Here is a 15953-nt window from a genome sequence, read left to right on the forward strand (position 1 = left end):
AAATAACAAAACACACGCTCATCTAAAGTATTGGCGACTGTGGGAGTGGTAGCATCGGGAATGGCGAGGGCGTCTGACCATCGGGTGAAGAGGTCCGTCAACACCAAGGCCCAGCTATTTCCTCGCGCTGTCTGTGGAAGGGGGCCCACCAGGTCCACTGCCAGCCGCTGCCAGGGCCTCCCAGCATACAACCGTTGGCGGTTACCAGAGTGTCGAGAGGCGCCGGGTTTAGCTCGCTGGCAGATTTCGCAGGACAACACAGCCCGCCTTACATCGCCGGCCATTCCCGGCCAACACCAGTCCATCTGCACCCTCTTCAGGGTTCGTTCCACTCTACTGTGGGCTTGTTCATGGGTCCTCCATAAAATCTCTTGGCGTAGGCTCTGGGGGCACACAATTACAACCTTTTCCCGTTCATTCTGTACTAGGTGAAGAGTCAGGACCCCAAACTCGTCGATCTGTAGCTGATGATACATTTGAGCAAGTCTACGTAGCTCAGGGCTCCCCAGGCGTACCACCGCTTCCTCGAATTTTCGTCGCTCTCTTATAGCTCAATAGATCCGTCCCAGATCGGTTCCAGACCTCTGCTGGAGGGCCCGGATCTCGTCCAGGAGCGTCTGGATGGCGGCCAGAGATGACTGTTCCACAGGCAGGGGTCCCGCTTCCTCCGTGCTTAGTGATGGCCGTACTGTAATTTGGCCATCCTCCACGGGAAGACCAGGCTCCATCGCTGCCAGAGGACTATCGGGTCCAGTCCTTGCCCTAGAGGGTTTGAGAGGATTTTCCGACACTCGAGGGACCTCTACACCGCATGGCGGCCGTACTGAGACTTGGCCGGCTGGTGTAGGGCTCTGGAGACCGGGTCCTGGTGGGTGACTGCTGTGATTTAGTTGGGGCAATCATATACTCATTCAATTCAAGGGGTCCGGACGTAGGGGGAGTGGTGCGAACCTCGTCGGGAGTCCCTGTACCTCGTGGCAGCCGTACTGAAACTTGGCCGGCTGGCACAGGGCTCCATGGCCTTGGTTCCCATCCACTCCTTCCAGACGACCGTAGGCCCGGCTCCTCTTTCCCTACAGCAGGCAATTCTGAGGGTGAGGGTGGGGTGACTGGCTGAGGAAGATTCAGCGAGTCGTAGACCTCAGACCTTGTGGGCCCATCCTCGCGCTTTTCTATCGTGGCACACTGGCGACAGTCTGTGCATTGCTGCCGGCTCAGTCCATCCGCATTGCCATGTCGAGCCCCCTTCCGATGGATAATCTTGTACTTGTACTCTGCCAGGCCCTCTAACCACCGGGCTATCTGGCAGGAGGGTTCCTTGCGCCGGTGCAACCATACCAGGGAGGCATGGTCCGTGCGGATTGTAAACTCCCTTCCATACAAATAAGGCCGGAAGTTTTTTACCGCAAGGACCACTGCTAAGAGCTCCTTCCTGGTCACACAATAGTTTCGCTCAGCTGGGGAAAGTGTCTTGCTTTGATAGGCGATGGGTGGCTCCTTTCCCTGTTGGATCTGTGATAGTACCGCCCCCGTTACCACGTTACTCGCATCCGTGTCGAGTATGTACGGCAGGGTAGGGTCTGGGTATGCCAACACGGGGCGTGAGTCAGTGCCCACTTCAACTTCTCAAAGACTTCTCGTTCCACGTCTCCCCAGCTCCAGTTGGTCCCTTCTCTGGTCAACAGGGTCAAGGGTTTAGAAATAGATGCGTAGTCAGGGACATACCGATGGTAGTACCCGGTAGTCCCAAGGTATGCCCTCAACTGGGTGACATCCCGTGGCTCGGCCCACTCGCCAATAGCCTTAATTTTCTCTGGATCCGTGGCAACCCCTGCCTCAGTGACTCTGTGTTCCAAATACTTGACTTGGGTCTGTAGCAGGCTGCACTTAGAGGGCTTTAGCTTAAGTCCAGCCTCTCGGAGCCTCTCCAAAACTTCACCGAGTCGTGAAAGGTGACTAGGGAGGTCAGCAGACATAACAATAATGTCATCCAAGTACAAAAGTAGGGTCTTCCAATGAAGTCCTTGGAGTACCCGCTTCATCAGGCGTTGGAAGGTGGCTGGGGTGGAGGTCAGCCCAAAGGGTAGCACTTTCCATCGCCACAGCCCACTACGAGTGGCAAAGGCGGATTTTTCTTGTGCCCTGGCTGACAGTGGTACTTGCTAATAGCCACTCATCATATCGAGAGTGCTGAAGAATTTGCTGCCTGACAGGGCATCTAGGCTGTCGTCGATCTGGGGTAGGGGGTAGGCATCTTGCCTAGTGATTGCATTCAACTTCCGGTAGCCGACGCACAACCGCCAGGCCCCATCCTTCTTTCTCACTAGCACTACCGGCGAACTCCAAGCCCCATAGGCAGGCTCAATCATTCCTTGCTTGGCTAAGGCCGCCACTTGGTGTTCTATTTCGGCCTCTTTTTCAGGGCCCACTCTGTACGGTGGCTGGCGAATAGGCTGGGCATCAGTGGGGACTGGAATCTCATGTCGCACTAGGGTGGTGCGTCCCATGTTCTCGCTCACACGGCTAAAAGCATCCGCAAACCGACAGAAGAGTTCTTCCACTTTCTGACGTTCCATCTGGCCTGAACAGTGCGTCACAGCCTGTTGGTACAAGTCATGTAAGTGGGTAGGTACCCTGGGGCCTTCTGTGACTTTTGGTGAATGGGGACTCCCTACGGGGTCAGTGTCCGTCCAGGGAGTCTCGGTATCATCCTGCTTTACCCCGGTGTAATGGCCTAGGATAGATCCAGCTGTCACATCCACAGGGTGATCCGTAGGGTTCATACAGCGTACTGCCACCCTTCCCCGCTCATCCGGCTGGAGTAGGCTGGCTGCCACCATGTATTTCCGGTTGGCACCTTCTATGAGTCCTACGGGTTGGTAGGATGTGGTGGTCAACCATCCTTCCACCAAGATCTCTGATTGTGGGGGAAGTGTTGTAGTTCTTAGTATCTGCACTTTGCTCACCAAGGGTCGACCCTCTCGGTCAGTGCATACTAGGCGTTGGCCATTCACCACCAGGGTTGGCTGCTGAAAGTCCATTTCGCAGTGATGGTCTACAAGGAAGGGCATGCCTAAAATAGCATCCTCTTTCAGTGCACATACCACCAAGGATGTGGTGACCTGTACCCTCCGGACTCGCAGGGGGAGGGTGATTAATCCATGGAAGCGGAGTCTTGTTCCATCGGCCATCCGTCCATAATCTTCCCTTGTTTTCAGCCTTGCTCTAACTTCCTTGGGGAGGTGGTCAAATACATGACGGCTCAAGAGGTTTGACGTGCACCTGGTATCTATTAAGAACTGGACTGGCTGTCCACTTATATGGCCAGGCAGAAAATAGCTGCTGTTATGTGGCTTCCAGAGGTTGTCTACCTCGATCTCATCCGTCACTTTTGGCTTGACTAGTGTTCTCCGGTTGTGCCTTCGTCTTTTTGGCCAGGTATACAACTTCCCATTTACCTCTGGTTCTGGGGCTGTCATTAGGTCAGTTAATGTCTCAAAGGCATTCTGCAAGGGGACTGGAGTCGACCAGGGGGGCCTGGGTCGACCGGTCCGTCGTGGCCGTCGCCAAACATCTTGCTTGAACGCCTGTGATCCAGAGTCAGTACCTTCCACTACTGCTGTAGATGATGGCCGTTTCCCGGCATCTGCTGCCGAGGGTTGACTCGTCTAGAAGGAAGAGGCTGGGTGCATTGGCGGCGAGTATGTCCACTTTGTCCGCACCCCCAGCAACTGAGTTCCCTCGCTAGAGGTGTGTGGTTGGCTCGTCTGCCTTCTACCTTAGAGGTGCCTTGCAGCCCTTCTGCCAGCCCTTTTATGGCGGCTAGGACATCGTTTAATGTGACAGATGGAGGTTCAGGAGTCACTGGAGCGGCTGTGTGATCGAGTTTTGGTTCCTCCTCCAGGGTCATGATCAGAGGTCGAGGGTTAGACCGTTGGAAAGTAGGCTGAATTTGAAGGAATTCATTTCCCGCCTGGACAGCCTCTTCCAATGTCTGTGCCTTAACGGCTAATAGATGCCTCTGCAAATAGGTGTTTCCCAATGTCATAGAAAATGCATCCATAGCCATAGTAGCCTGGTAATTCTCCGGTAGTTCTCCGTAGGCAATCTTCACCAACCGCTGGATTTCGGTGGCATGGTCTTTTAAACTGACCTTGCCATCACGTTTAGCATTGAGTCGAGCCTTCGCCTTCCTAGGGGACAGCCCATATTTGGTCCTTAGTGACAAGAATATAGCTTCAGGGGAGTCTCCTTGGCTACATGTTTTCGCTCTATCCTTCAGTACTTCACGAAGGTGTAAGAGTGTAGTCTTTCGATTCCATTCATTAGCATCAGCAACTTCTTGGAATTGGGTAATGAAAAGTTCGACATCTTCTCCTCCGTCGAACTTAGGGGGCTTAAAATTCCCTTCTCGACGAGGTATTTGTAGTGCCTGTGTAATGGGCCTCGGTCAGTTGACTCATTTGGTCAACTTGCTGCAGTTCAGCTCCTGCCAGCTCTCTGGTAGCTGATCGCCGACTGCCAGGCATGGTCGCGTAATTGTCCGAGTGGTGTCCCTTTTTCGGCAGATCCCACCGTTGCCACCAATGTGTTAGTTCCCCGTGACCAACACGTAGAGGCGACTAGGTCGGCTTACTCTACCGGTCAAGCATTAACCACTTCCCAGGAGGTTGTGTGCTGGTTCCTCGTGACCAACACGTAGAGGCGACTAGGTCGGCTTACTCTACCGGTCAAGCATTAACCACTTCACACAAGAGATTGCACAAAAGGGTTTGCACTAGGTCGACAGGGGGGGTCGACAGTGTTTTTAAGAGTCTTTTCCAACAGCACAGTCCATAGACCAAGTCTTTGGAGATAGCTATATGCCGTGGCTGTATTGAATGAACAAAAAGGGCCGAGACCCTATCTTATATACACGAAGTTATGTAAATTAGGTATAATAAGCCAGCCTCCCTCAGGGCGTGGCTAAACAATTATAAAAGAAAGAGAGCATAACCCTTTTAAAAAGTATCATAACTATTCAAGAGAGGTGGAAGTTACGTTTTCCACCACAATATATATATATATATATATATATATATATATATATATATATATATATATATATATATATATATATAGCTCAATCAACGACCTTATTATCCTCTTATAGAAATCATATTATTGTAGCCACTATCAATTTTATTCTCAGTTATCATATTATACCACATTATATTAGCTTTAATTTTTAACTATGAGGTCAACAGAACACTATTTTCTCATGAAACCCTCAATAAATAATATTCACAAACAAACGTTCACTAGTCAGGCAAAGATCTTATTTTCTGGCTAACAGCGAGTCAACTAAAGAACCGTTGTTACAGGAAACGCTCATTTTGCGAGCGGGACCATTCTCTTCCAACGGCCATGCGTTTGCTTGCGAATAGGGAACGATGAAGTATTAAAATGACTTTTATTATATACTCTGCTTTCCAGTAATAAAATTTGCGTAATATAGTCAGTTTCAAGCTTATTATAAGTATCATTTATTGATGTAGTTATACAGTTCAAATAACAGCAACAGTTTTTATGATGATACAACAGGTAGGGGAAGGTGGGGGAGGTTGAGCCACATTTTCTATTTAAGTTAATTTTGAAACTATTGAAACTATTCTCACAAAAATTTGAGATTAATGTACCCCACAATGTTTCGCAGCAGTGCGTCAAAGAAAAAACCTGTAAAATGATGCTTTTGGTTTTTACAATGATTTTAGTAAAGGTCTACCCCTGGCTCTACCTGCCCCACACTTGGGGCAGGTAGAGCCATTCAATAATTTGTTATGGGGCAGGTCGAGCCACTTATATAAATGTAACCAAACAGCTGCAAACTCTAAATGATCCTGGAGAAGAACCTTATGCTGTCAATACAACAAGGTTGCTTACTACTAACATATTATTTTGGTAAATATTTTTAAAATATTGATAAAAAACTATTGTTACAGGATTAAAATATAATTTGTGTTAGAACTAGACTAAAATATTGCTATGTAATCACTTAGCAAATGTTTGTTCGGAACTTTGCAATCAGTCATTTATTGAATATTGAAGCAACTAGGGGAGAGCGGGGTAGGTTGGACCCCTTTTTAGGTTTCTTGCTATTGCTGCTGTGTTTTTTTATCACATTTTCATGGAATTTTGTGTGACACTACATTCACTTGTTGACACCACTGTGGTCCTTTGTTAAATTTCTGGGAATTTTTTTGAAAGAGTTATTCTTGCTCTTGCACAAGTTCAAAAGTCCAACCTGCCCCGCATGCGGGGTAGGTTGGACCCCATAGTGGGGCAGGTTGGACTATCCATTATTAAGCTCAGGTTATGCGCAAAATAAGATGTGATATGAAAGTTTTATTTAACACAGCCAAGGTGAATAAGATAAAGTTGAATTATGGTAGAAGACAGAATTATTAAAACAGTGAAATAAAATGTTCTATACCATAAAGTTGGTACCAGAACCAGAAAAAGTCCCAGCAAAGAAGTGCTTTTAAAACAGAAATACATAAAATCTTGCTCAATCTTTGTATCCAATACAGAGAAATAAAATTTTACTCAAAATTGGTATCTAATAATCAAGTCATCTCAGATCGTCATAGAACTTGCTCAAATCTACGTTGAACATGATGCGTCTTATTGCTCTTAAAGTTCCCCCTGTAGATACTGGGTCGCCCAAATTTAACACAATATCATCTTTAGGTATGCAGTCACGGTCCTCCTTATCTGGATACTGAAAGGCACATTGTCTACTGCTGCTGACCTTGTGTAGAAAGTTAACTTCAAATCTGTCATCCTCTTTAACATCTAATACAGACCCGGCATAAAATATTGTCTTCCTGCCAGCAGGATATTTTACTAGCACATAGCAGCCTTTGGTAATTTCCCCCAGATCTTCCTGTTGCTGTTCAGGATCGAACGGATCTTCTCCAGACTCCGAGTCCGTTAATGCTATTGGCAAGATATCATCGTCATCTGAGGATTCAGGAATGGGTGCCGTTTTTCTCCTCTTTGCAGGTTGTTTGGATACTTTTGCTGCAGCATGCTCTGCAATTCTGTTTTTTTCCGGTGTATCAGTTAGAATAGCAGATGCTACTTTCCTTCTTTTGGTGTTCTTTTTTTGGCGAATGCCAGCTTTAGGCAATGGCATAAGCTGCTCTGGAGTTATATGCGAGGTTGATACTCGCCTCTGCTCTATTGGTGTTTGTGCAGATGTTGATGGTATTGGTTCACCTACATGTATATTACTGGAAGAAGGTGAGGGATGAGTAGATGTAGAAGCCTGTGGCTCTACATGTGGCTCTGGATCAGACTGTGGCTCATTATCTGGTTGATGTCTAGCATCCGGTTGTGGCTCTGCATCCGGTTGTGGTTGATGTCTTTCAGGATCTGGTTGGTCGGTCACATCAGCAGGGAGAAACTCACTGTCATCGAATATGTCTGCATTGTAGGGATATATGCCTGTTGCGCGAAACCCAGCTATAATGTTAGCATTTGTGACACTCTTTGTAAAAGCTACACCTGATAGCTGTGCCATTTCATATATGGTTATAGCACGCCCAGGATTACTTCGCTGCCATTCATCCATAGTTGAGTTAAGGTAACGCTTCAGAGGACCATATACACTACGATCTAGGGGCTGAAGTCTGTGGGAAGTGTGAGGAGGGAGAGTTAATAAGATGATATGCTTCTCTTTGCATAATTCGATTGACTGAAGAGATATGTGTGAACTGTGATTGTCAAGAATTAGCAGAGTTGGTTCGCTGCTGCATGGCTTTGCATGACTAATGAAGAATGGTAAGTATTCATTTGTAAATATATCGCTGTTCATATACCCAGTTTTACAAGCCACTCCCTTTGCACTTGCAGGAGCCCCATTTAGAAAGTGTTGTGTAAATTTTTTTGTCATGGCTGTCTAGCGCTCTCCCAGGGAATGGAAGCATTAGCCATGGTTTAAGAGGGCATGCCTGATCTTCCACCAGCGCAAATGGTAGTGGCTGAGAAATTCCTGAAATAAATACAAAATCATCAAATGACTCCTATTCTGCCCATGTCTGACAAAACACTATCTCATGAATTGCAAACTTTCGGTAAATGAACAAAACGTGTTTAGCATCAGCCACGGCCTACGGTTGCTCGAGCCTAGTAAAGTTATGTACCATTCTATTCAGAAGAGTGCACTCTACCCACTGAGCATTCTTAAAATTTTGTCCAAACTCTTTTTTTGCAAAAAAAATAATGATAGTGTTTTCCGACAATCATTAATTGCTGTACTTTATCCCCATTGTCTGACATAACAACGCATCACTCTGATGCAGTGTTTCTCCAGACAATTAGCTATTTATTAGATGATGAACATAACTGACACAACACTTTATATTTACATTTAATGGTTTGATACAGCTTACTACAGACCAAATTCATGTACAGCTATTTATTTTCAACAATTGCGATGTAACATGAAATAACTTGTAATAAAAATAATAAAACACAAAAAATAACTTGCAATTCTAGTTCTGCAGTTTGTCGTAAAATGTGGTTCAAAATCTACAGTTTGTCATGCCACATTGTGCACTCTTTTAAACTATGTTTTCAACAATCATCTAATGCATATAGATCACGGTGTGTCAGCAATTAGTCATCCTGTGAGATAAGATCGGGTACATCTGAAGCATTAAGGTTGGACCAAAATCGATGTCTATTCGTTGGCATCAGTGGGCAGAGTTTCGCAACAATGTCAGTTTTCTTCTCAGCAGTAATGCCCCTTTGCCTCTCTCTCATCATTAGTGGTTCGTCAGTTCGACTGTGCTTTTTTTAAGAAATCCAACTCTTGAAACTGAGATTGATCGTGCGATTTCTTGAGCCAAACTGATGAGCTTTTCTTTCGAAACTGAATTACTCTGCATTTGGCTAGGCGGGGGCGATCTTTACTTAACTTTGCTTGACTTTGTCCTCCGACAAAGCGACGGAAATCTTCATTGACAGGAACCAGCACTGATGTTTTCGAAACCCTGCTCGCACACTCTATGAAGTCATTAAAGTTGTATACATTTTTCATTGCCTTCTCTCTTAGTTCATTAGGCAGATACAATCTATTTGGTGCATGTGATCGACAGTAGTGCGATATGCAAGGCTTGTATGACCATATATGTGATTTTATGTGCTCAACATTGCTATCAGTCAAAGCGTGGTGAGGAGTGGTCTTGCCTCGTTTGTCGGGTGTTGGGGCCAACAGGTATGGATCTGATTTTAGGAGCTCTTGTATGACAGAGCTTGATGTAGGATAACCGAAAGTAGCTAAGAAAAAAGCTTGGCAAACTTGGACTCTACTTCCATCGTCGGCTATTAGGTTGTACTTCACATACCAAGATCTGGAGGTACCTGAACCTTTTGTAGGTTGACGATCTAGCAAGCTCCACAATACTCCTTTTCGGTCATTGTAGCATTTTTTCCAAAATTCCATCCACACTGCAATGCGGCGCCGCTGATTTAGTTTTTCACCACATTTGTCGTTACAAGCACAGAGAGGTCGGAGTGGGTATTTACGGATGTTTCGTTCATATTTGTCTTGCTCGGAACGGATTTTCTTAGTTGAATTTGCATCTTGAGATTCGGCAGCTGTAACACAAGCCAACATATAATCAGCTGAAGTAAAGAAGATTCAACTTAATTGTATGTATGGTAGACTTTATATAATAGAAAGAAAAACCCTCGCAGTGTAATTTGAGTAAACTTACCATCAGCGGAAGAGACACCACTTTGGGCTGTATCACTCAAAGATCGTTTGTGGTTTACAGATATATTTGAATATGCCATGTTCATGAAGCTGTGTAGTTGACTACTCGAGTCACATTTACCAACTGACTTGGTAGAGGAAAACATTAAATATTAGTATTGTGTGTTTCTAACAAGTTTCAAATTGACACCTAAAAATCTCTTCATCACCAAAATTGGTGTCTAGAATCTTGTATTGAACCACTACGGGTCATCTTATCAGTCCCTAACATGATAGTTCTAACTGAAAGCATTTAACACAATCATAGTGAGTGCGTTAAGATGCATTGTTTTGTCAGACATAACGTCTTGACTCAACAGTGATGCTTTGTTTCACCAGGTTTGAAACTACCCTAATGAATGATTTTGAGCCAAAATATTTTAGGACAAGATAGGAACACTATTTAGATGTGAAATATGTAAAAAAGTGAAAATTGAAAATTTTTGAGATATAGTGTTTTGCCAGACATGGGCAGTATTGGACATTTCACTCTGGGAAATTAAGGATGCCATCAAATGCCGATGAATATTAAGTGATATTTCGGCACTCTGGAAATATTTAAAAAACAAGAAGTTTGTGATTTGACAAAATTGTTAATTACCTGGCAAGTTTGTTGGGGATGGTATATTTAGCTGGCCAGACTCCTTTGCAGCGTTTAATGAAGACTGGTCGAAAGTCCCACCATCTGAAAATCGTCCAGGGGTGCCAACATCTACATATGTGAATCGGTACTTGGCATCACACATTGCCATAAGTACAACACTAAAATAATTAAAATGATATTTGCCATGTGACAAGTAATGTGCTAGTTTACAAGCAGATTGCCAAGACTCAACACTTGGTTTCAAATGGCAACATGGTTATATTTTGTAACAGATTTCACAGGTTGGCTCATCACTAATAAAGAAAATTGCAACTCTAAAAAAGAAATGTTTGGAGAGAAGGTGAGGGAGAGGGGAATAAGAAAAAACTCCTATAAGTAATGCTTTTCAAACAATTTGTTGCCCGAAAGTCCTCTCGTAGTTAAAATACATTGAGCCGCTGTTACGTGTTGCTTGAATTTGGCAATGCTTTCCATCTACACTTCCCAAACAATTGGGAAAATTCCATGTTTGCTCATATCTGTAATACGAATAGTATCAAATGTCAATTAATTGTTGAGTGTCCGATTTAACAATGTCTTGTTTAATAAATAAGTGATTAAAGCATTGGGGTGTGACACGGGCAGCTTCTCGGTAAAGATGCTCGTGAGAGTGCTTTCGTTGATAAACTTCAAAAACACTGTTGTAACCACCTTGCAATGACATATTTTCATGTGTTTCCGTTTTAATCCGTATTTAACGTCAAACATTTTATATGTATAGGTCTTTTTATGTCCTGCGTATGTAGCAAATCTTATGTAAATATATATACATATATTATATACAGCTATCATTTTCTTATTATATGCAAGCCGAATCAATTTAAAGTAAAATATATGAATCATCAATACTGTTTCACTTTATTCTGATATAGTGATCACTTCTCTGAAAGCCATTTTTGCTAGCATTAAGTTCAATGCCATTCCTGTTTTTTTATTCCTGAATTTTTTTTTATTTTTGTCATTCTTAGCAACAAGAAGTTAGTAAACAGGTTTTCGCACATTTTTGAAGTCTGCATATTCGCCCTCTAAAGTTTCTGACTTGAAATTAGAGACTAGACTGAAAATTGACAGTCATTGCAAAAATCAGTGTAATTCACGCCTTTTGCTTTTTTGAAAGTCTTTGCTTCAGTGAAAGCCACTTTTGCCAGCATCACGTTTTATAGGGTTTATATTTTTGCAATGCTGAACTTTTTATGGCTTGCCATCCTCAGCTACAAGTAGTTTGTAAACAGATTTCCCTTCATTGTTGAACTCTGCATATTCACTGTCTCACTTTTTCAGTTCTGTTCAATACTGTCTACCAATTATTTTATCCATTTTTGATCCATCTTTTCTACTATTATGCAGAGCCATACATGTAGCTTTAGTTATCGGAATCACAAGACAATGGTTATCCGTTTGATATAGTGTTTTGAAGATTTTCAATTAAGTGTGTAAAAACCAAAATATATTTTACTACCTTCTACTACTGCTAGTTCTATTTATAGTGAGAGAACTTCACTACAGTCTCTGCTTTTAGTTTGTAGTACTATTAAAGGATGTGGTTCTAAACTATATTTTTAGGTGTAATTTTTAGATTTTTGGTAGTTGTTCTTACTCCCTGTCAAGTTTTGTAATCTGCTCACGAATCTTAGCATTATCATCCCTGGTACTAATCCAAAAGTATCTATATCATGAACCCTTGGCAGATTTCAAAATGCGTTATTCATGCATGGGCGATGAAGTTAGTTACCAAGCATGGTACTCTTGATGCATTCCCATTTGTTGGTGTGTTTTAGCCCAAGTAATCTATTTTCTTTTTAGTTTTGCGTTTTACATTTGTGATAGTTGCATTTCCACTGAGTGCCTCTGGCTTTGTTGAAAATTGGTCAAAGGTAATTATGACCCATCGGATTCAAATTTTGGCTCACAATCTTTTTTTGTTCATTCTGTCTAGTCTGCACCTTTTGTAGTGTTTTTGGTGATGAATTCATAGATGTTCGCTGAGAAAGGTTGGTCAACATGCTTATTATTGCTGTTATTCCTTAAAAGGTTTTATTGGTTTATTACTTGCCGTTTCCACATATCCATTAGCAACGAATGTACTTTAGAAAGGAAAAAATGTCAACAGTAATCTCATCATGTTTAGTCTGCATTCTTTAGCGAACTTGGTGACAAAATTCAGAGTTGTTTGGCAAGCAAGGTTGTTCAACATGTTTATTATCCATATCAAATTTTCCCTTGTTCAGTAGACTACTTAGCTATTCTGCATATTCATTGCGTAACAACAAATGTATTGTGGAAAAAAAGTATGTCGAGAGTAATCTGATCTATCGGTAAATAAAAAAGTTATGTAACAAAAAATGCACAAACAAATCTCAAGTGACACAAAGTTGCCACGCAGTACACAAAAAAAGGATATACTTATCTTCATTCAACACATACATAAATATTTCTTAGTCGGCTACATCCAGTAAATGCAGAAGAGTAGCACAAAGTTGACAAATAAACAGTTATTGAATGTTTGTTGTATTCGGTCAAAATTAGTAAACCTCATTGCTGCTGTATTCATCAATCCACATACCATAACAACTGTCATGTGTGCCATCATCATCTTCTGGCCCACAACTACCATAGATGATTAAATAAGGCTTATAATCCTAAACTTTTTACAGCATCATCAAAGTAACTACAATATTCACCGATACGCAATAGCAAGCAGGATATTCCTTTTTCTGTATCAGCAAACTAGTCTGGGCCAATGACCATCACCTATAACGTAGCTATGCCTAAATTTGCCTCATCGATATCGCATCATTAATTAGAGGTAATAAGTGGTTGTTAGAAATTATTCTTTTTTTGGTATATTCATTCTGCCACAAGATAGTGTAAATGTGTTTGATTAATCATAAAATCACCAGAAACAGTAGCGATAGCTATTTGACTATATTTTTAACAACTGTTCTGCACCAAATCAAGTGAAGCTTTAAGAATGACTGCCACATCGTTTTATTATTGTTTGCTGGTGGCCAATAAAGCATGTCTTAATGTCAAGTCATGAATTAATCATAATATCATCAGAAACACTAGCAATATGTATGAGACTATATTTCAACATCTGCACCGCACCAAATGCATTGAAGCACCAAAGCCTGGTTCACACTATGTCGCCGTATCTCGGCGTTGATGCCGCAATACTTCGGTTATTGTAGAGGATGACAGTGTTCACACTAGCACAAACCCATCCCCGTTCATATCAGGGGCCAGTCATCGGCATTATGTTCTCATTCAAGTTGGTTGCCGGAGTGTCAGCAATGGGCGTAGCCTAATTAATAACAGACCATTGAGACGAACGGAAACATTCGCATTTCCGTTTAGTAGTAGGAAAGCCACACACAAAAGAAAATAATTTTTTCAATATTTTATCTACAATAATTAAAAAACTGCTCCCACAATCATATTTTTTACATACCTAAGGCGTCTTCGGTAGATATAGAGGCAGAACTAAGAGGTATTTCTATTTGGATGTTGGTATGATTGTCCACATGCTCAGTAGCTATTGTTAGAATCCTCTTCGTTGTCAAGCCTTCTTTTTGTTGGTTTTACCGATTGTTGTTGTAGGTTGTTAGATGTCCCATACTTTGCCCGAATAAATGAAGCCAACCCATCGCATATGCTCGAGTTCGGAAGTAAATGCTACTGATTTCCTGCCAGAGTCTGATGCCGGTTTATTTTTGTTTAAATATCGGCTCAATTGGCTCCGCAGCGTTCTATATCTGATAATAGCTACTTGCATTTCCAAGCCAGTCTGCGCAATATCTTTCTACGCATTACCCTTTTTGTTCTTATCCTTGAATTTTGCGCAGCCTCTATCCCTCACAGTCCTGTAGATTCTCACAATTTTCATAAATGTTTCGTTGATTTGTTGTTCTTAGTAAGTATTTACGTAGTCGGTTGCTTCCATATTTATTTGTCTTAAATTCGCTAAAAGAATCTAACTGTTGCCTCATGTTCATAATAGATGTACATATGTTTGCTTAACGCATTTATACATGATATACAGAAAAATCCATTACGCTTAGTTTTCATGTTTTCCTGTTATTTTTTCTAATGTACACCTATGTATTCAGGTAACTTACACATATATTCATATATCTGATCTGTTGACCTGACCGCAGATCTTATCAGTTGACTCAGAGGCTGAATGTATTTTGAAGGTATAATCATACTACAAATAGAACTGTTTTGAAACCATTAGGTCTCATCATTTCCTCTAACAGCAACATGGGAGTAAACTAACAATTGACAGCGAATGAACAAAACATGCCATGAAACATCAAAGTCGATCTACAGACTAAACATGGTCTGCAGTCTAACGCAAGAGTGCACATAGTACCAAAATATTAAGCTTTTTGACAAGCATATACTTTTTGGACACAGATAACAGGTTTTTAAGTACTCAGACATGAAACGGATGGTGTTGTTGGCACTAGTGCTGGGCACGAGTACTTCTTGATCAACGGGTTTAAACCCGCCCCCTTCTGTTCGGGTTTTTCGAGTTTCGGGTAGCTAGTAGTGCTAGGCTCGGGTATTTCTTTGCCTACGGGTTTTTCGGGTATCGGGTTTGTTGATATGGATTTTGTTTAAATTTTCTAAACAGATATATCTTCAAATTTACAAAGCAATTATATCTCTTTTCAATTTATTTATCATTTTTCACAGTTTTTATCGACTGACATTCGTACTCGCAGCGTTAACAGGGGATTGTTAAACAGTCAAGATAGTCTGGGGCCAAAGGGCATTTTCGTGTCAATAGGTGGCAGAAGATAGGGTCTATGGTAGCTTAATACTTGAGCATGTTCTATGGACCTTTCTGATTTTGCGTAGATGGTGCTCCAAATCTCATAAAAACTTTACATTATCGGCTTTTTCTGTTAGTAAGGTTTGTTGGCTTAGTAGAACTTGGTTATAATGAATTATGTAATCCATAATAGCTAGCTGTGGTAATCTATTTAAACAGAGTTATTAGATTGTCACTGCTACTACCAACGCTAATGACAGTTTCTAACAAGGCAATAGCGGAAACAGACTAAGGACCTATTTGTTATCGGTGAAAGCAAACACGCACCGTATTAAAAAAGGCATAGATTTGTTTACGAAGCCGATTTGGCAAATTGCGCAAATAAAATTTGATATAAGTATTAAATTTTCTACTCGCCTTTTAATGACAAGTAATCACTGCTTGACTACAATATCTCCGGTAGGTATGGTAAATAAGGTATGAGATGCTTTATTTTATCTATTAAATTAAAGACTCGTTATACACCATTGTCGTGCCTCCTTAGCAAAAATGACACCGAAATACCCTGTGGCCCTAGACTGAGAGCGCAGGGTGCAATAGACCGAGTTTTTGATAACACTACCCGATACATCCGTATACCATAACCCGAACTCGAAAGTCCGAACCCGAAGGACTGGAATACCCGAAATCTCTATTACCCGATACTCGAGAGAAGATAAACCCGCGAG

At 42.2% G+C, this 15953-nt stretch overlaps 1 protein-coding gene across 1 annotated transcript; it reads right to left on the reverse strand.

Moving 5' to 3' along the window:
* Positions 1-6380: 6380 nt before the first annotated feature.
* On the reverse strand, positions 6381-7860 carry LOC137404557 (uncharacterized). Its single transcript, XM_068090784.1, has one exon. The coding sequence runs from the start codon at positions 7856-7858 to the stop codon at positions 6611-6613; it is 1248 nt and encodes a 415-aa protein (XP_067946885.1). The 5' UTR covers positions 7859-7860; the 3' UTR covers positions 6381-6610.
* Positions 7861-15953: the final 8093 nt, after the last annotated feature.

The sequence above is a fragment of the Watersipora subatra genome, chromosome 9 (genome assembly GCF_963576615.1).
Source record: "Watersipora subatra chromosome 9, tzWatSuba1.1, whole genome shotgun sequence".
NCBI lineage: Eukaryota > Metazoa > Bryozoa > Gymnolaemata > Cheilostomatida > Watersiporidae > Watersipora > Watersipora subatra.